This window comes from Dromaius novaehollandiae, chromosome 9 (genome assembly GCF_036370855.1).
Source record: "Dromaius novaehollandiae isolate bDroNov1 chromosome 9, bDroNov1.hap1, whole genome shotgun sequence".
Lineage (NCBI taxonomy): Eukaryota > Metazoa > Chordata > Aves > Casuariiformes > Dromaiidae > Dromaius > Dromaius novaehollandiae.
Window position 1 is genome coordinate 9,933,444 of NC_088106.1, and position 19,042 is coordinate 9,952,485.

At 39.1% G+C, this 19,042-nt stretch overlaps 2 protein-coding genes across 2 annotated transcripts; one reads left to right on the forward strand and one right to left on the reverse strand.

Moving 5' to 3' along the window:
- The first annotated feature begins 277 nt into the window (after positions 1 to 277).
- ACTL6A (actin like 6A) lies at positions 278 to 10,437 on the forward strand. The gene is made up of 14 exons (XM_064516643.1): positions 278 to 473; positions 1,122 to 1,198; positions 1,405 to 1,579; positions 2,162 to 2,262; positions 3,744 to 3,841; positions 4,526 to 4,620; positions 4,831 to 4,937; positions 5,019 to 5,108; positions 5,319 to 5,380; positions 5,698 to 5,812; positions 6,177 to 6,257; positions 7,215 to 7,310; positions 8,463 to 8,549; positions 9,121 to 10,437. The coding sequence occupies exons 1-14, from the start codon at positions 449 to 451 to the stop codon at positions 9,199 to 9,201; spliced, it is 1,290 nt and encodes a 429-aa protein (XP_064372713.1). The 5' UTR covers positions 278 to 448; the 3' UTR covers positions 9,202 to 10,437.
- On the reverse strand, positions 9,120 to 19,010 carry MRPL47 (mitochondrial ribosomal protein L47). The gene is made up of 7 exons (XM_026113538.2): positions 18,860 to 19,010; positions 17,970 to 18,115; positions 17,310 to 17,370; positions 16,299 to 16,395; positions 14,403 to 14,533; positions 12,908 to 13,003; positions 9,120 to 12,048 (listed from the first exon to the last, which is right to left on the reverse strand). The coding sequence occupies exons 1-7, from the start codon at positions 18,958 to 18,960 to the stop codon at positions 11,931 to 11,933; spliced, it is 750 nt and encodes a 249-aa protein (XP_025969323.2). The 5' UTR covers positions 18,961 to 19,010; the 3' UTR covers positions 9,120 to 11,930.
- Positions 19,011 to 19,042: the final 32 nt, after the last annotated feature.

Here is a 19,042-nt window from a genome sequence, read left to right on the forward strand (position 1 = left end):
CTCTGCTCCCGCTGCCGCCCCCTGCCACCACCCCGCGGCCCCTCGGTGCTGCCGGCCCCCGCCCCGCCGCCCCCTCCTCACACGCCCGCGCGGGCGGGCGCGCAGCCCTCTCCTCACGCCTCGCCGCTCTCCTCACACACACCCCCCCCCCCCGCACGCCACACCTATGCTTGCTCGCTCGCCCGCCCCCCCTTCCCGCCTCACGATTGGCTCTCCGCGCCCTGGCCCCGCCTCCCTCCGGCCTCGATTGGCCGTCCTCCGCTGGCAGCCGTCGGGCGGGGCGGTGTCGCGCTGCCCATTGGCGGGAAGGCGGCGGGCCTGCAGGTTAGGCTGAGCCTGCCGGGAGCCAGAGGGGCGAAGGCGCTATTGTTGCCGGATCGCCGAGGAAGCCGGCGCGGCGGCGGCGCACAGCGGGCCCGGGGAGCGCGGCGCGGGCCCGGCGGCAGCCATGAGCGGCGGCGTGTACGGCGGGGGTGAGTCCGGCGCCGCTTCGGTTGCCCGCCCCGCCCCCCCTCCCCCCCGCGACCGCTGAGCTCGGCGCCGTCCCGTGAGGCGACGGCGCGTGCGAGCCTCCCCGCCCCCCCCCGCCCCGCGCGCCGCTTCCCGCCTCCCCCGCGGCGGGGCTGAGCCCTTCCGGCCCCTCCGTCTGCGCGGCGCCAGCGTGCGGGACGACGAGGAGGAGGAGGCTGAAGGCCTTGTTTATATCCCTCGCGGGGCCGCTTCGCCGAGGTGCTTCGTGCTCGGGCGAGCCGGGCCGCGGGCGGAGCCAGCGCCGCTCGGGCGGCCTGGGCAGACGTAGCGTCGTGGGCCTCTTCCCAGCGCTTTTTGAAAACTCTCCTTATAACCTATTCACATGCAGCCGCATTTTCTCTCTCCCATTAAAGTGACCGTTTTTACTGGCGCCAGAGCGAGTTACTGTATCGTCCTGGTTAGAGCCTGCTGGCAGTCTTGTAACTGCCCTCCAGTAACTTGAATTCTGAGCAGAGAAGTTTCTCCCTGCGTTGGAAATATGCCTTGATCTGCTCTTCTTTCTGTCCAGCCAAATGGGCAGGGAAAAGTCGGTCAGGCTTGTAATGGAGTGTAATAACTACTGACTACCTCTGTATTAACAATGTTTACAGATGAAGTTGGGGCTCTTGTATTTGACATCGGCTCATACACAGTCAGAGCAGGCTATGCGGGTGAAGACTGTCCAAAGGTGAGAATCTGTGTGATTGAAATATAACACAAAAATTAGATCTTACCTTAGAACTTGTTACAATACCAACCATATTAGTTGACAAGTTTCTGGAATATTTGGGGGTTTTATTTTTACCATATTGTATAATGAAAGACCTGAATTTTACAAGCAGTCCTCCCCAAACATGAATAATCATCATGAACTGTTTACCTTTTGCCTCACAGGTTGATTTTCCAACAGCTATTGGTGTGGTGCTAGAAAGGGACAATGGCAGCACTTTGATGGAGATAGATGGTGACAAAGGCAAACAAGGCGGCCCAACTTATTACATCGACACCAATGCCCTGAGAGTTCCACGGGAAAATATGGAGGCCATTTCACCCTTAAAAAATGGAATGAGTATGGTGCTCTGTCTTTTTCTATCTGTTCTTAAAATAGCATTACTTAGGCTGCAAAAAATCATAGGTTTCGTATAAGAAGTTGTTATATGCTTAAGTATTTTTCTTTTGGGAGTTTGGAGAACAGGACCTAAAAGCAAAGAATCTGCTTTCCCTAAACAAATTTTGATGTGACAGTGATCATTTGCCTGATAAAAGGGAAGGCTTGTAGAGTTCTTTCTTCTTTTACCAAAATTTAAATCCAAGCCACCAAATAAGAAAGAGGTAATTTATGGAAATAGATTGGAAGCTTATTTCTGTATGAGGCTATAAATTGTAAAAACAGATATCTGATACACTACTTGAATAAAGCGTAGCTGGTTTATGATGTTGATAGGTTTTTAGCATAGCTTTTAATATGTTATGATCATGATACTTACAGAGGAATAGAAGTTGGAAAGCTGTTAAAGGAGGTTTAAGTCTTCTGAGCATAGCTGTGGACTAAAGAGTTCTAGCAAAAAAGAAACCTCAGAACCTTTATGTATACGTGAAGTGGAACAAAACTTCGAAGTAAACTAATCTGCTTGCTTCAATGTTATTACAGTTGAAGACTGGGATAGTTTCCAGGCAATTCTGGATCACACATACAAGATGCATATTAAATCTGAAGCAAGTTTGCATCCTGTTCTAATGTCTGAAGCACCAGTGAGTAAAAGCAACTTTGCATTCTTGAAAAGTCTGAACTGCATCTTTTAGCTGAGTTTACAAGCATGTCTTGAACAAATGTGATACTGGCCTTTAGATTACGAGTGTGAAAACTTAACTGAGGAAGTAACAATTTTAAAGTACTTTTCCAGATTGTGGAATGTAATCTTTTTAAGAAAAATGCCTAAAAAAACCCCTGATTTGAAATAGTTCCCATGCCATGTCATAGAAAGTATTTACTGTGTACTGTTGTTTTTAATTTATTGAAAAGAAGCAAAAAATAAAAGAAGTTTCACTTTATTCCCTGGAATAAAAATGAAAAAAATGTTAGGACAATAAAGTTATACTTAGTAAAGTGCCATTGGAAATCTCTCACTGCCTTTAGCTTGCCAACTACTATTATGTGACAGAGAAGAATATTTATAATGAAGAAATTTTAATTTGCCTCTCTCCATTTCTGTAAATGGCCTTGTAATGTAAGCGAAGTGGATGATTACAAATTTCTTTAAAAAAAAAAAAAAAAAAAAAAGATAGAAATTCTCACATGTTATTGTGGCCAGCATTCAAAGGAAAGATCTTAACATCTGAATACAAAATGTTAACATGCCATACTGTGGTTTTGTCCTTCTTTAATGAAATATTTGAGTAGGATTTTCTTTATCACTTTTTGTTCAATTGTAGCAGGCTGGTGTTCTTGAGATGAATTCTTGGTTTCAGTCCCTTGGTCTTGCTAATGTAGCTAAAAACAAAACCAACACCGGCTCCCACCATGATTTCCATGCACCATCTGAGAAGGTGGTTGTACTTTGCTGGAGTATGGATGAATTTGAAATGATTAATGCCTGTTTGATGGCTCTCAGTAGAGGTTTCCATTAGAATTCCCCTCACAGAACTAATCTTACTTTAAATTATTGGCATAGAAAAAAAGACTTTGATTTTTCAGTCGTGTGCTGAATATTTGAGATATCCTTGCTTAGTCACAAGTACAGTAGAACTGTAGAAAGGTACCTTGAAAACAGGAAAATTTGGATTTATTTTTCTTTCAACCAGGAAAGTTATTTCATGTATCTTTCCACTGTAAAACAGGTGTGTTACTTGTTTTAGAGTTCTTTGAGAGACTGATACACAACTTTACAGTTATAATAAAGATTCCTTCATACTTCTAGAGCTCTTCCAGTGTCTCTTTTACCCTTGCTTATCAGAAGTCTTCCTGTATTTTTAAGTTGCTATTCCTTTAATTTTATGTAATAGATAAATATTTATCTTTTTGTAATAGAGTTGGAATGGCAAAGGTTCTAAGAAAGTAAAATTCTACCAATCTGTCTGTGTAGAATTTTGATATGATTTGAAATCATGGTTCTATTAATTGTAACTATTTCTTTTTATTTTGATAGCATTCCTTGAGCATGCTCTAATGATCCTCGGGATAAAGATCTTCATTTTGATCACTTATTTGTGTTTTTTCTTTTTCTTTCTTCTAGTGGAATACTAGAGCAAAGCGTGAAAAACTGACTGAACTGATGTTTGAACACTACAACATCCCTGCTTTTTTCTTATGTAAAACTGCTGTTCTAACAGCGTATCCTTTGTAATGTTGAGCCAATTTTTTTATTTATTTTTTTTTCCCCCAAGAAAATATGGTAAGCTTATTCTAGGTAATTCCTAGTATAAAAACATATCTAACCATTTTCTTTCAAATTAACATTTCCATAAACATCTAGAGAGGAAGTAAACAATTCCCATTTCTGAACTTTAACTTAGAGCTCAGTTTTGAAGTCCTCTCAGTCTGACTGTTTTCCTTGGAGGCAGTGTCTTTTTTCATTGTACAGCATGGGTAAGAATATTACACATCTGAAATGGTGTTGTCCTGACTGCTAAATACAATAAATAGAGTTTGAAGTTCCCATAGCCTTAAGTGGAAATTTGCAGTTGTTTTAGACTAACAAGTTTTCAGCTTCAGAAACTAAGTGAGTTGGATGTACTTGGAGCTTGTTGCACTATTGGAGCTTGCTGTATTAACTTGAGTTGTCACCTTTTTATGTCCAGAGCTCAAGTTAGTTTACAGATAGAAGGTAAATGCTGTTCTCTCTGCAAGGTTATGTACTCTTTTGTAGAAAGAAAATGCACACCAGAAACTGGCAAGTCCATTTGTAAAGCTAAGGAGTAAAACACTGGGGTCCTTGTTTCTAGTTGTACTCAAATTTTATGACAGCATCTTTTCCAAGGTGAAAATTAAAATATTTTCCTTAATCATTTTGGCTAGTTTTGCTAATGGGCGATCCACAGGTCTCATTTTGGATAGCGGAGCAACGCACACCACTGCTATTCCAGTGCATGATGGATATGTACTTCAGCAAGGTAAAAGATTTTCATGGATAATAACATTGCAGTGTTAAAGATGAGTTAGCTTTCTTACTTTTTTTTTTTAACAGTTTTATTACTGTTTTTAAATATGTGTGTGTTCTCTTAAATAGGAAATAACCTGTGTTCTCTGACAAATAGCTTGTTGGGAGAATTTTTTCTGTGACTTCAGTATGTTTCAGATATTTTTCTTTTTCTGTCTTTTAGGTATTGTGAAATCACCACTTGCAGGAGATTTTATTACTATGCAGTGCCGAGAACTGTTTCAGGAAATGAACATAGAGATAATTCCTCCATACATGATTGCCTCAAAGGTGGGAAAGTAATTTTAAGTGTGTGTTTGTGGGGGGAGGGCTTCAGTGGTTAACTGACATTCATATTTCCTGCCATCTCAGGAGGCAGTTCGTGAGGGATCACCAGCAAATTGGAAAAGAAAAGAGAAGTTACCCCAAGTCACGAGGTCTTGGCACAACTACATGTGTAATGTAAGTAGATCCTTTCTCCTGCTTTCAAACACCTGCTTAGGTGTCCCGTAAAGAAGCTTTGTTTGCAAAGATATCATGTTTTCCTCTCCAAGACCTAGAAAACTCTTAGACAGGGTCAGTTCCATAATTTATATTAAGTTATAGACTTATAGCCTTCATAGACTTAATAGACTTAAATTCTTCATAACAATATCATTCTTATCTCCGTAGTGTGTCATTCAGGACTTCCAAGCTTCTGTCCTCCAAGTGTCAGATTCAACCTATGATGAACAGTACGTCACTTTATTTTGCTCCTTGTAAAATTAATCGTGAGTTGTGCATGTGCTGTTGGGTGGCTTTATTACAGAGGAAGGTTATTAGATAAACTTTGCTTATTTCTGGAAGTAAGAATACAATATACATCCAGGTGATCGGTTTTTATTTGATATTCCAAGATGCATGAGATCACATCACAGTCAATACTATCAAAGGTATAAGTCATATCAATCACAATATTCTCTTAGAAAACTTAGTTTATAATGCTACTTAGATAACTTACCATACTATTTACACTGTATTTTAGTGCGTTACTTTCTGACTAATGTTCCAGGGTAGCAGCACAGATGCCAACAGTTCATTATGAGTTTCCCAATGGCTATAACTGTGACTTTGGTGCTGAGCGTCTAAAAATTCCTGAGGGATTATTTGACCCTTCCAATGTAAAGGTAAAACAACTATGATATGTAATAATAATATGAAGGCTTTAAATCAGTAGTTTATCACATGGCTTCTTTTTGTACAATGTTCTCAATTTCCTGCTTTGTATGTGTACTGTATATTTACACTGTGTGGCTCTCTTGGGCATTGGATTTACCTGTGGTGTTGTATTAGAGTTGGGGTACCAAAGGAGGAAATGTAGTTTGAAACGTGTGGTGATGAGCTGAATAGGAAACAAGGATTTTCTTTTTCTTCCCCCTCTCCCTGAAAAATGTTTAGCTCCCTCTTTAGTAAATAATACTCATTCATTCGAGCTATAATGTGCCTTCCTCTTTTGAAGCAATGACATGCAGATTACTAATTTTATTTTAGGGTTTATCTGGTAACACGATGTTGGGCGTGAGCCACGTTGTCACAACAAGCGTTGGAATGTGCGATATAGACATCAGGCCGGTAAGTGTTAGTCAGATGTATTATTTCAGGCATTGATATTTTTGTGCTGAAATGATTTTTTTTTGGCTAGAACATTTTTGCTGAAGAATGTGGACTTTCTAGGATAAAGATAAATTTGTTAGACTAATTCCTTAAGTATTGCATAGTTGTATACAAGAACATGTAGGATTACTGTTTCTGTCCTACAAAATCCTGAATTATGTTTTCTAACTTATACTCAGTGTCTCTACCTATATGTGAATAGTTAATGTCCAGGTTTTATAGCTGGCACTACATAATGTGCATTGGATTGCATTCAGATAATCATTTTATGTTCACAACTTCGACTGTTATCCTCAGATTTTTGAGGCTGATAGATGTACTTTCTAAAGATAACTAATTGTACCTGACTTCTTGAGGGAGAGTAGCAGTAGAGAGGTTTTAAAGGAAAAGTTTCTCTTCTTAAAACTATGCTCTCACTTTCTCAGGTGTGAATTTGGATAGATTCAGATATGATAGTCTGCGTAGGAGCTGGTTCAAGAATTTTGCCCCTTAACTAGGGTGTTAGGCCGGCTGAATAAGCTAGGCCATGATTTGTGTTTGCCAACTGCAGTATTAGATGGCAAACTGTTGCAGTGCTGTTGGGTTCTTTTTCCTATGTGGTTGGAAAATCCAGCTGTAAGGGAACCAACAGTTTAGGATGTAAGAGGTGTCTGTGGACGCAAGGTTCTCCATGGTAGAGAATCCGTAATCATACTGCCTCTGTCTTCCTTGTATAGTTTAATATTAAAGTTCTCTTGAAATATTTTATGTAATAAAAAAATTAATTAGATTGGTAGAGATAATACTGTGGGCATCACATGATGTATTATTGCTGTTGATTGCATGTACTTATGTGGCATTCTTCTCTGTTCTGTGAAACAATTGTTTCCAAAGTGGTTTCAGAGTTAATACTGTGAGTTACTATTCTCTTTTTAGGGCCTCTATGGCAGTGTGATCGTAGCAGGTGGAAACACTCTAATACAGAGTTTTACAGACAGATTGAACAGAGAGCTGTCTCAGAAAACTCCACCGGTAAAACAACTTATAAAATTGCTGCTTTGAGTTACTCATCATTTTGCTTTTCTGCTGTATAAATATATAGGCACGTACTGTAGCTTTAACTTCATTAGGAACCCAATAGCTGCCCAGATTTCGGGGGGGGGAGAAATCTCCCACCTTTCTAGAGAAAAGAAGAATACTTCTTTCACAAGTCCTACTGAACTACTTCTCCATTCCTGCTTTCAGGCTGTGATTCTAAGTTCTGTAACTGAACCTAAGCAATTGTCACTACTTCCCTTGATGGCCTCTCTCCTGGAGTGTTGCTGACTAACTTGAGGCACATTTAGTCATTCTGCTTGAGCTCCTGTCACTTTGTAACAGGAGTTGTTCTTCTTGGATTCTACAGGCAACACATCCTACTCATAGATAGAAAACTGGTGATTTAATATACTTGTAATTTTTAAAGTACTCAGTGTCAAAGAAAGTATTAATACCATTACAGAGTATTCTTGAGAACTTGCCTTGGTATAAAATACATTTCTTGAATTCCCATATTCAATAAAAATGTTCAACTTATGGGGACTCTTCAAATCATAAATGTTATGAAAGGCTGAGAAAGGTACAATTATTCACTGCTTCTTAAAATAGATGAGGGAGAATCCACTGAAATTATCTATCAGTAGAAATACAATATATGTTTAAATCATATAATTCATTGCTACAAGGTATTTCAAAAGAAAAAGAATGAATAGGTTCAAAAAGGGACTGGATGAATTAAGTTCAACAATATTAAACATTTTAGTCCTAGTGTACACTTCAGGTACTCCTCTGCTAGAGATAACTGTATATGCTGTGAGTAGGATTGCTCTTATTGTAGGATTGCTTACCTGCCTAATTCATAGCCTTAAGCATTTGTTGCTGGTCCCTGTTAGTAGAGAAGATAAAAGGCCACATATAGTTCGGTTTACTGTTCATGTATGGCCATTACTGAATTCTAAATACAGAGCTGGTGAGCACTATTGCAAAGGTAATAAAATAGGTCTTTTTCACTTGCATGTTGGTATATACACACCAAGTTATTTGTGCTGTCCTTCTCAGGCTCTTAAAGGGCTCCAGCCTGCAATTTTTATCTGACTGTGGTTGTTTTGTTTTGTTTTCGTTTTTTTAATACTCTTTTCTATTCAGAGCATGCGCCTGAAATTGATAGCAAACAACACGACAGTGGAGCGGAGGTTCAGTTCATGGATTGGTGGTTCCATTTTGGCTTCTTTGGTTAGTAAATCTATGCTACTATGTTGCTATGCTAAGCAGCAATTGATGCCCAAAAAGTTAATCCCATGTGTGTGTGAACTGAAGAGTTTGTGCTACTGCAGCAGTCACTATCCTGTCTGTGGTTGTGCTGAGGTAAATCTATTTAAAAAAACAAGCCAACGTGAGTTTAAATCCAAAAACTAATTATTTGTTGTCTTGTGTCTTTAATGGGCAGTGTACAGGCTTGAAATAAGATGTGTAGGGGTAACATGCTGCATATCATGGAATTTGCAGACTTGTTTCTGCATCATATCCCCGAGCTTAACAGTACAAGTTACCAAGCATTTCAGTGGTTTGTGGAGATTCATTTTGCAGTATTTTGAAAGGGAGACTGAAATCAGCTTTTGGTGCTGCAACTTCCCAACTTCAGTTTAATCACTAGCAATATAAAAGACAGAGGAAAGCATACTTAAGCAGGAGTCAAATCCTCTTAATAAAGTCCTTTAATGTAAAGACTTGTTCCTCCTACGAAAAGCTAATCATGTTTTACTTAGCCTTAATTTGTTTTCTTTTCTTTTTTTTGTTTTTGTAGGGTACTTTTCAACAGATGTGGATTTCTAAACAAGAATATGAAGAAGGAGGGAAACAGTGTGTAGAAAGAAAATGCCCTTAAACTTTTTACTGTGAAAACTGCTGTCTCCCCATCACTCCTTCTGTTTTATAGCTTTAGCATACTCAGGAATGGGATGGACTCTTTTGTAGAAATTTTATATTGGGTTTTTTGCATAATTGAAGTTCCATTTTTAACTAACTAGAAATTTTGAGAGACCTAATTGGTACTATCATAGAAAAAGGATGTTTACATCCCTTGTAAAGCAATAATTCATATAACAAGCATTTTTATAATTTTGTATAAATGTCTATTTTCTCTAATATCTTTTCCTGTGAACAGCTTTACAGGTTAGCTAATAGATAGAGGCATAACCTTGCAAATGCCTGTGCATCAGATTTATTAAAAATCTCTTGCCTACTTTCACATATTAGTCTTCCTTGCTGATACTTTGGCCTTAAATTGCTCTTATTTCCCTCTTAAATAAAACTGGCTTTCACATTTGAGCAGTTTTGTGAGTACTTGCAGAGAAACAGTTATTTGTTTTAAAAATGGAAAGTATTTCTGTGTTTTCTAATCTGCTATGGGTGACTCAGTTCAGTGTAAACTCTAATGAAAATGTTACATTCCAGTTAGAGAATGTTATATTATACACTGGTTTAATTGTTCTGTTATGGAGCAATTTCATTTTGGTAAACAGTTAATACTTTCCACCTGATTTGTAAGAATGTATATAATATGCTGAATGCCTTTGTAACGTAGGTGAGAAGCATCACTTCAGAGACAGGGAAGTTGAGGCAGCAAATTGCCTCTCCAAAGCCAGGAGAACAGTCATAGAAGACCTCAGGATGTGGCTTGACATTTTGCAGCTAGCTGTTAACTGAAAGGGGCAGTTCCTACTTGTTTCTTGCTGGTTTAGCTCCCTCAACTGGCTCGTAGCAGGGTAGTAAGTGCCTGTATGTTGCAAAGGGAGTGTGCACTCAGGGGCAGAGGAAGTAGGAGGGTTTTCTTCAGCAGGAACTGGCTGTCAGGATCCAGCTTTATGTTGCTGTTAATCTTACTTTATTTTACAACTGTGTGATGTTCTGTGTTGGGACACAATTAAGTTTTTGCTCAAAACCTAAGTTTTAAGTTATCTATCTTAAAAGCTTTGGAAAACCAAATAGCATATAACTGTTAAAATGTAAACAGTACTGCTAAGTTCTGGGTACCCTAAAAGACTCCTTGGTTAATAATGGTGGACTCTTTCCTTGAAAATAGTTATGCATTACCTCTAAACAATAAAATAATTTATCGAAACAGTCTGCTTTTGTGATACCGTGATGACCATTACTTTGTTCTTGATTCAAAGTTGTTTGCTCCAGGCTTCCAAAGCTGCTGCCAAAACACATTTTTCGTAAAATGAGGCAAACTGAAGTGGGCTACTACTAGTGACACAATCACCAACTATAGTCATCATAATAGAAGAAGGCTTAGTCTAGTTTGCATTCAAGCAGAACATAAAAGAAAGCTGGGCTAGTGGAAAGTCAATGACGCTTTTATCTTAAGTTTTACCAGCCAACTGAAGGAATACATCAGAAGTGTGTAATGTTTCATTAAGTTATTCTGGCATCAGTGAAATACTAAGATTAATTTAACAATTTGTAGCTAAATGAGAGGAGGTAAAGAAGGCTTTTAGGGGAGCTTCTCTTCCTGAATCAATTATGCATTTTAATTTTTCCTTCTGTGTCAGGCATAGGGTTCATTATGTCTATAGCTTTTATCTTCTGTATGTATCTTCTTAAAAGAATTACAGTATGATAATAAAATCCATGAATGCTCTAGCAGCATAGCTAGAGCAAAATATGTGATAGGTTTTTTCTTACCTCTCTAAAGAGAGTATTTGCTGTTTATGAAGTGGGTGTGCTGCAAAGGAATATCTGAAGGGTAGGTGCAGTTATATGATTCCCTTTGAGTTTCCACTGTTTTATCAGATTACATTGCACAGCACTTTTGCTACCTGAAAGACTAGTATTTGTTTAAAAGGAGACTTTATTCTAAATTCCATTTGAAGGTAAAAGCTTTTGTGAAGAATATTTACCATCAAATCATATAGTGCTCAGTAAGAGTTTTTACTTTTCTACCTTAAGACTGATAAGCTTCTGTGAAATTACTACAAACACTTGTACGCAGTGAAGAACATTGTACAAATGTCTGAATTTGTCATAGGTATCTAGAAATCTAGGTATATAGACTCCCTTGTTAAAAGCTCACATGCCAAATACTTGATACTTTCTAACAAGCCAAAGTAGGGCAAGAGTTCTTGTAACATGCTGAAGTTCATTTACTATAGCATATTGCCCTGTGCATTTAGAAAGCATAACTTAAGTGACATGCCTATAGCTGATAGACCTGGAAACAGTATATAGTCTGTGACCTTTAGATGTGCATCTTGTTTTCTGTCTAGTTTTAATGCACAGTTGTTCAAACTAAATGGGGTAAATATCCCTATGTTTTATACTTTCATTTGGCAGGCAACTGTTGCCTTTTACTGTTAATTATGCTTCACTTTCATTTTTTAATTTGTCAATTTTCAAATACTTTTAGAAGCAACTGTTAGGATCAATTTTTGATGCATGTTCCAAAACTGCTCTTTAATTCCAGATCACAATTTAATTTTGGTCAAACTTCATGAGATAATAAAAAGATGGATACTCTCAGGAAAGCTCAGTCAACTTGTTCACTGGTTTCAGAACTTTATTTTCACCTTTGAGTCACAGTAAAACAAGTGGCTGCTGTGCTCTGCCAGCAGCTTACTGGCTCTGAGACTTCACAGCAAGGTGAGGAAACTTCTTTTCTAAAAGAATCTGCTTCTTCTTCTCTAGATTTTGCCTTCTTGCCCTTCTACGTAAGTTTTTTTCAAGTCTGAGCCTGAAATAAAGACATTAGTGTGGTTAGTTCCTAGATAGCTTAGTTTTTTTCTCGTTTATTTTATCCACATAGTATGTGATATTCTACTTCAATTTTGTCAAACTGAGCTTATTAGAGATACCATTTATCTATCAGCTATGCTCTCAGATATTTTACTTGAAAGGGCTTGGAATGAGGACTTCAAAGGAGGATCCATACAGATTTAGCAGTCAATGGTAAATGGCTGCAGTCACACTAGGTGAACATGGGGAAAGGGGAAAAAAAGAGGAAGGAGCAGAGATTAGAGTCCTGAAGGCTGCATGAGGAAACAGGACATCAAGGGAGAGGTGGAGGAGTCTGAGGCAAGCTAGGAGGTCATTTGACGAGGAGGGAACTGGGGAGGATTGTAGGGGTAAACAGTGGTTTCACACCCCTAATCAAATAGAGGCTTCTAGTGACTGTTCATTTTAGAGTTAATTTGCTTTTCATAAGCAGAAGTGTTTTTTGCCTGCAAAACAGAATACTCTTCTGTTTTTGAATGCTACAGAAATTATAGGCTTTGGGAGGATCTTAGGTGCTTCCCATGTAAAATTACTTTTACAGTACCAACGTGATAGCTAGATCTCTTCCCAACTAAGATGGGAACAGGAAAAAGAAACACAGCAAGTCTCCAGATCTTTAGCCTCTGCCCCTTTTGTTTAACTTTTGAACCCTTTGGCAAACTTTCTAGGAAACAGGCATTGTGATTATTAAAGCTATGTTTTCAGTCTACTAGCTGTAAAAACTAGACTATTGTTATTTTTTCCTTGCAAAGTGGAAGGAGGATGATGGAGGAATGGATCAGAAAATAATTTCAATGTCGTGAAAAGGTTCTTTTTACCTGATGAAGTGATTTACATGAGGTAAGTAAAAGAATTTCCTTTTTTTGTATTTTCTGTTCAAGTACCATGGTATTGGCCACTCCTTATAAGTATACCTGTTAAAGATAAATGAAATTGATTACACAATGTATACGGTGCATCTTCATTCTTGGATTCTACCAGACTTCTGCTTGGTTACTGTAGGAAGATCAAGTGGTCTGATCAGCAGGTCACAGAATTTGTATTTGGGCGTTTACTCTCAGTTCCACTTTTGGCTTGATTTATAACTGTGTACATCTCATCTGTAGGTCAGCGCCTTTCTGGAAAAAGTCATCTCACTTTAAAGAGATGGCACAACATGGATAGTGATTCTTTGCGTTTATATTTTTGGAAGTTATTCCTTCGTAAGAAATAATTAATTTTCAAAAGCTGTGAGCAAACTGATCTGTGAAGAGACCTTTTTTCTACTAGTTTTTTAATATCAGTGTTTGAGTATCATGTCAAGTGCAAAACTGCTTGAGCAACAGAATACGTTCCCTCTAAATATAAGACTCCATTATTTCTGTTTGGGATTTCCCTTGCATATGGGCTGCACAGATGGCTTGTACAGGCTTACCTACAGTCTCCAATGCATCCAGATTGCCATACCTACTATATGTGTACTACAGAGTATCCGTATGTGCGTAGAGACCGTTCTGTGTGGTGCCCACTCACCCACTGCTTTAACTAGGGGCTGGACTTTTAAATAAATGGGCAAACCCTCCTTTGTGGGCACTGTTTCCAAGTGAAAAGATGCGCAGAAGCCTTACGTACAGCGATATAAATCCAGTAGTTAGTATATTTGAGTTATTGATTTATATTTTATGGATAAACAAAGTATTCAAAATTCATCATTACAATAACGTGTGACCTTTTGTTATCTACAGTTTTACTGCAGAGCTAAATTGCATAAGCGCTGCTTCAAATGCCAATACAATGAGGGTAAAACACTAATGACATAGCAGTTCCTGCCAGTGTCACCACCTGAAATTACAGATTACTGAAAGTATCTGGACATTAAATAGTTTTAAGGTAGAAAGTTAAACTTAAGAAAATTAAGTGTCTGCCAAGACTAGTAGGAAATTCCAACATATACTTATATATCATCTCATTCAATACACTGGGAGATGCAGTCACAACAGCTGTCCCTCAGTATGTGGATATTACCTTAAACTAGGAACCTCCAAGACAGTTGAAGCTGAACAATACTCTGTGGTTCATCCTCTCAATATAGAAACTGTATTATTTTCATGGAACTAGCCTTGTTATCTTTAAGGGTGGAGTTTAGTGACAGAATTATTTATCAACAGCTACAGCAACATAACATACCAAAAAGCACCTGAAAGCTGACTAGTAAACATGCTTCCTTTTACATGCATCCTTTCCTGACTAGATCAGAAGGATGTTTTTTTCTTGTAAAGAGAAATACCACAAGAAAACTTTGAACATATAAAACAAAAACTCTCTTTTCCATACCAGTAGGTGCGTCCTAAGAAGTCCTGTCTCCACTCGCCAGGTACTGGTTTTTCTTGGCCAGTTTGTAAAAGCCTCAAAGCATCTTCTCTTTCTCTGACAACCAAATCTATTCTTTTCATAGATTTTTCTACCTGAAAATAGGAAGTAGTTTCAGGATGGGACAACGCAATACAATCTGACAACTTAAAAAATCTCAAGTGAAGATCTTCTAGACAAAATTTACAGGAAAGACATAGGTAAAATATATTAGAAGTTCCATCGTGAGTAACCTCACATTTGTGGACTAAGTGAAACAGCTTAGTAAGGCCTATGTAGGATAGTACAGCACTGTGCACTAGAATACTACAGAACAGGTGTTTTAAAAAGCTACTTAGGTTACAAGTAGAACACAGAAGAAATAACTGACAGTCTGAATATTCATTAAAGACTAGCTAGCTAAGACTGAAAGCCAGCTATAATGCTGATGCTAAAAGTATGGAAAGCTCTGAGGCAGGAGAGGAAAGGAAGTAGGAGAAACAAAGCAAAGATAGGCTACCCATACTTCTGTCAGATGGTCTGTGATGGCTACAAGTTATTTTAGTTTGTGCTTTGGAGGCTGGTTACAGTCTCCATGCTAGCTGATTAGAAAGCTGCATTGACCAAATTATGACATGTGAGTTGAAGGTTTTTAGGCAAGTTTGTCTCATAGGATTACTATAACGCAACGTTACACATAGCAATACGTTAACCCTCTGGGAAGCTGGCAGAGCTAATTTTAATAAGCCGATTGCTGGTTTTTGTCTCAGTGCAATCATAGTATTTAACTGCTGCTTATCTTCTTACTGGTTGCCTGTTTGTTTTGGGGTGAGGTCCAAAAAAAAAAAAAAAAAAAAAAAAAAAAAAAAAAAAAAGCAGCAGACTTGACTTATGAAGTGTTGGAACCCTCTATTTAAAAAAAAAAAAAACTCCCTCCCGATACAAGTACTACCATGATTCATAGCTGCTGAACATGGGTGGTGCAGGTGACACTAAACAGAAAATACTGTTCAGGATGGGAATCACAAAAGACAGTTGAGAAACAGTATTATGATAAGTGATAAGATACAGTGGGAGATCTAGAGGAAAGTTTTATACCAGATCTTCCATAATTTATAAGTACAGTGATGAATGGACAAGATTAGGAGGCCAAATAAATGCATGCATGACTCAGAAGACATAAAAATCATGCAGATGCATGTTATGGTAAATAGAGCCACACAAATTAAGCAAAGAAAGAAATTCAGAAGAAAAACGTAGATTTCAGGTTTTACCAAAATGAATTTGGATAAATAACAAGATATCCGAGAATGTAATATATGTCCAAAGAGCTAGATTATTTAACTGGACAGTCAGAGTGGAGATTTACAGCTGTAAGACATCAGCACAGAAATGACAGTGGATTCATAAGTAAACTAAGTTTTCAATTGTAAAGATACAGACGGAAGAATTTAGTAAGTCAGTGTCAGAATCATGATGATGCAAAAGAGGGGCTAGCAAAGAACCAAAGGACACAAGTTTGGAGAAGACAGAGAATGTCAGAGACAAAAAGCTGGCAACAGTTGGAAGCTGAAAAAAAATGTGAAAGAAAAATGTGAAAGATGAGAATACAGAGAAGGTTATAACTTGAACAGGAAGTGCTTCTAGAAATCCTCAAGGGCAGTTTCAGGGAATGAAGGCAGTAAAATATTTCACAACTCAATCATACATAACAAGTAGAAATGTCTTTCCCACAGTGTTGCTTGAGCATAACATTTGTTTATGCTCATACTCAAAACAGGATAACTTTAAAAAAACGGTCTTTAACAAGCTTGCAAAGGTTTCACCTTTCACTCAGCATTTTATGTAGAGTTACATTTTTAGCTCATATGAAGAAGTTACCTTTTCTAATCGTTCTGGACTTGGCATTGGCCTGTGCTGTCGCTTTGATTCTTGTTCTAAAGTTAAAAGCATGTTTCTTTCCTTCAGTAGGACATACCTAGATCAAAAAGCATAGTAGTACTTCAAAAATAATTTCTAGATCCATTGGCAATTATTCACTCACAACCCTGCTGGACAGAGCACATCTGTCCCACCTATAATCCCATATCCTATACCTGTTAGCTTCACAGAGAGAGACAAAAAGATCCTGAGAAACTGGAGAGAGTCTAGCAGAGGTGGGGAGGGGAGTGCAGGGCTGAGGTACCTGACATGAGGAGAGGCTGAGGGAGACGGGTTTATTTCACCTGGACAAAAGAAGGCAGAGGGGAAGGAGAAGAGGTTAACAGCAGTCTTCCACTACCAGGTTATAGAGAAGACAGAGCCAGACTCTTCTTACAGGGGCACAAAAAAAGGACAAGACATAGTAGTCATAAGTTGCAATAAGGGAACCAATCAGATAGAAGTTAAAAAAAAAAAAAAAAAAACACACACAGCAATAATTAAGTACTAGTTTAGCCATGACATAGGTTGCCTAGAGAGGTGGTGCAATCTCCAGCCTCAGAGATTTTCAAAACTTGAATGGACACAGTCCTGAGCAACCTGATCTAATTTTCAGTGGTTAGCCTGCCTGAAACAGGGGGTTGGACTAGAAGAGCTCCAGAGGTCCCTTCCAACCAAGATTTTTTCTGCAGTTCGAAGAACTCCAAAGCTCAGGATTTTACAGTATCAAATTCAACCTCTTTGTACCAAACCTGAACCCTTTGTACTGGACTCAACAACAACATTACCATCTGCATTACAGCTTTCATATTCCGCCTAGTGTTAGAACCTGGGCTGCTCCAAGACCAAAGCAGATTTAAGCACGTGGTGCTGTATGGCAGACTAAATTTACTGATTAATGCAGTCATGTTTTCACAAAATCTGCAGAGCTGCTTCAAAAGATGAGAAGCTACTTCACTGAAGCTTACTTACCAAAGTTTGTGCAAATCTTCACTACTCTTCCCCCTTAGCTGTTTTATATTCCATGCATCTCCTGTAAAAGTTAGCAAAAAAAGAAAAAGTATCAGTCTAACAGAATTTAGTTGCTATTTCTGAAAAAATAGACTTCCTTTGCAGACCCAGCTAACTCAACAAGTAGGATCTATTAATTAATTAAAAATATTACCTCTTGAAAAACTATCCTTGTGTATACTCAAATTTGCTTTGAATATACAAGTATATTCAGTGCAATGACTTATATATTGTTCATTTGTGTTTGTAAAAGGATGAAGATGGGAAAGTTACAGGATGAATCCCTACACTGAAATAAAAAGACAAGATAGTTTCTTTTTCAACAGTATATTTGAACAAAAAAATCATCTTCTGTGAGTTAGTATCACATAAGAGCAAGGCAGGTGATTTACAGCCAATTTTTTTGCTGCATAATAGTTGCTTGTATAAACACAAAATACACAAAGAAAAGAAAGTTAACAAACATAAAGATGTGTTGGCACATAAATACACACAAATAAACATATATAAAAAAAAGTTTCATGTAGCTATGAATACTTTTACAATGCAAAAGAATAGGTCAGACTTCAGCTGAGCACAACTAGCTCAAAGACACAATCAGAAAAGCTATATAAAGCTCACCGGACTTTACTGTTTTTTCTCCCCAGTTTTCGGGATCATCAAAAAACTCCTCCAGACCTCTCTGAGACAAAGTAGTGTGCAGAAGCTTCAAATGATGGAGGGGCTCAACTCTTGCTAGGTTCTTTTGGAACAGGTTCAGCATTAACCTACAGAAGAAATAAAGTAAAAAGTATATGTGATAGGAAAAATAATATTGAGCTAGATGAAAACATTCCTGTCTTCTCTATTCGTAAAAGCAGATATCATCCTAGACACAAAAATGGCAGGGTTCAGGGCAAAAGATGTGGATTCAGTTCTTTTATGTCTTCTCATCTCATTTATTTACATGTATTCAGAGATAACAATCTGAAAATTTTTTAAAAAATATTTGAATAAATTTGAGCAACACAATACAGGAACACCCTCCTACGCTGATGGAAATGAAACATCAAAAACAGTAAAACTGTGGTATAAACATGAAAGTAAGTAAATGTCACAAGCAAAAACAAAGTAAGGACTGCAAAGCAGCAATACAAACAGGGAGACTCTTAATTAAGCTTATGTGATATGTTACATTATGAACTACTCGGTAATCTTCCAAAAATCAACAGAGCAGCGTTTTCGAAACTAAAACACCTGGAAAAGCTGTTTCTGCGCTTTGTCAGGAGTTGGTTCGCCCGGGGGGCCTGGCTACCTTGCCGAGGCTGCCGTAAACGGCCCGACCGCCCCCCGCTCAGTCCCCGCTACGGCCCAGGCTGACAGGGAAACGCCAGCGCCGCGCGCACCGCTTCTCCCTCCGGAGTCCCACCGACCGGCAGCAGCCCCGGCAGCGCTCGGGCTAAGCGCCTCCGCGGGGCCCGTCCCCGCAGCCCCAGCACCCCCGGAGGCAGCGGGCTCCCTCCGGCGCCTACCCGGGCAGGCAGGCGGCCGGCGAGGCCTGCAGCGCTCCTGACACCCTGAGCGCGCCCGTGAAGCGCCGGCACAGGGCCGCCATCGCCACGGCGGCCGCCATGACACCCGCGGCCCCTCCCACAATGCTCGGCAGCTTCCCGCCGGGGCGCCGGAAGGAGGCGGGGCTATCTGCCCGGCCCCAA

What these genes read in the sequence shown, in the direction of transcription:
- ACTL6A (XM_064516643.1), top strand. Translation starts at nt 449, where the DNA reads ATGAGCGGCGGCGTGTACGGCGGGG. An exon ending in TTCTAATGTCTGAAGCACCA is followed by an intron (nt 2,263 to 3,743) that starts GTGAGTAAAAGC and finishes TCTTTCTTCTAG; the next exon opens with TGGAATACTAGAGCAAAGCG. An exon ending in GGCACAACTACATGTGTAAT is followed by an intron (nt 5,109 to 5,318) that starts GTAAGTAGATCC and finishes TTATCTCCGTAG; the next exon opens with TGTGTCATTCAGGACTTCCA.
- MRPL47 (XM_026113538.2), bottom strand. Translation starts at nt 18,960, where the DNA reads ATGGCGGCCGCCGTGGCGATGGCGGCCCTGTGCCGGCGCTTCACGGGC. An exon ending in GAAGATTTGCACAAACTTTG is followed by an intron (nt 16,396 to 17,309) that starts GTAAGTAAGCTT and finishes TTTTTGATCTAG; the next exon opens with GTATGTCCTACTGAAGGAAA. An exon ending in TTCTTAGGACGCACCTACTG is followed by an intron (nt 13,004 to 14,402) that starts GTATGGAAAAGA and finishes TATCTTTAACAG; the next exon opens with GTATACTTATAAGGAGTGGC.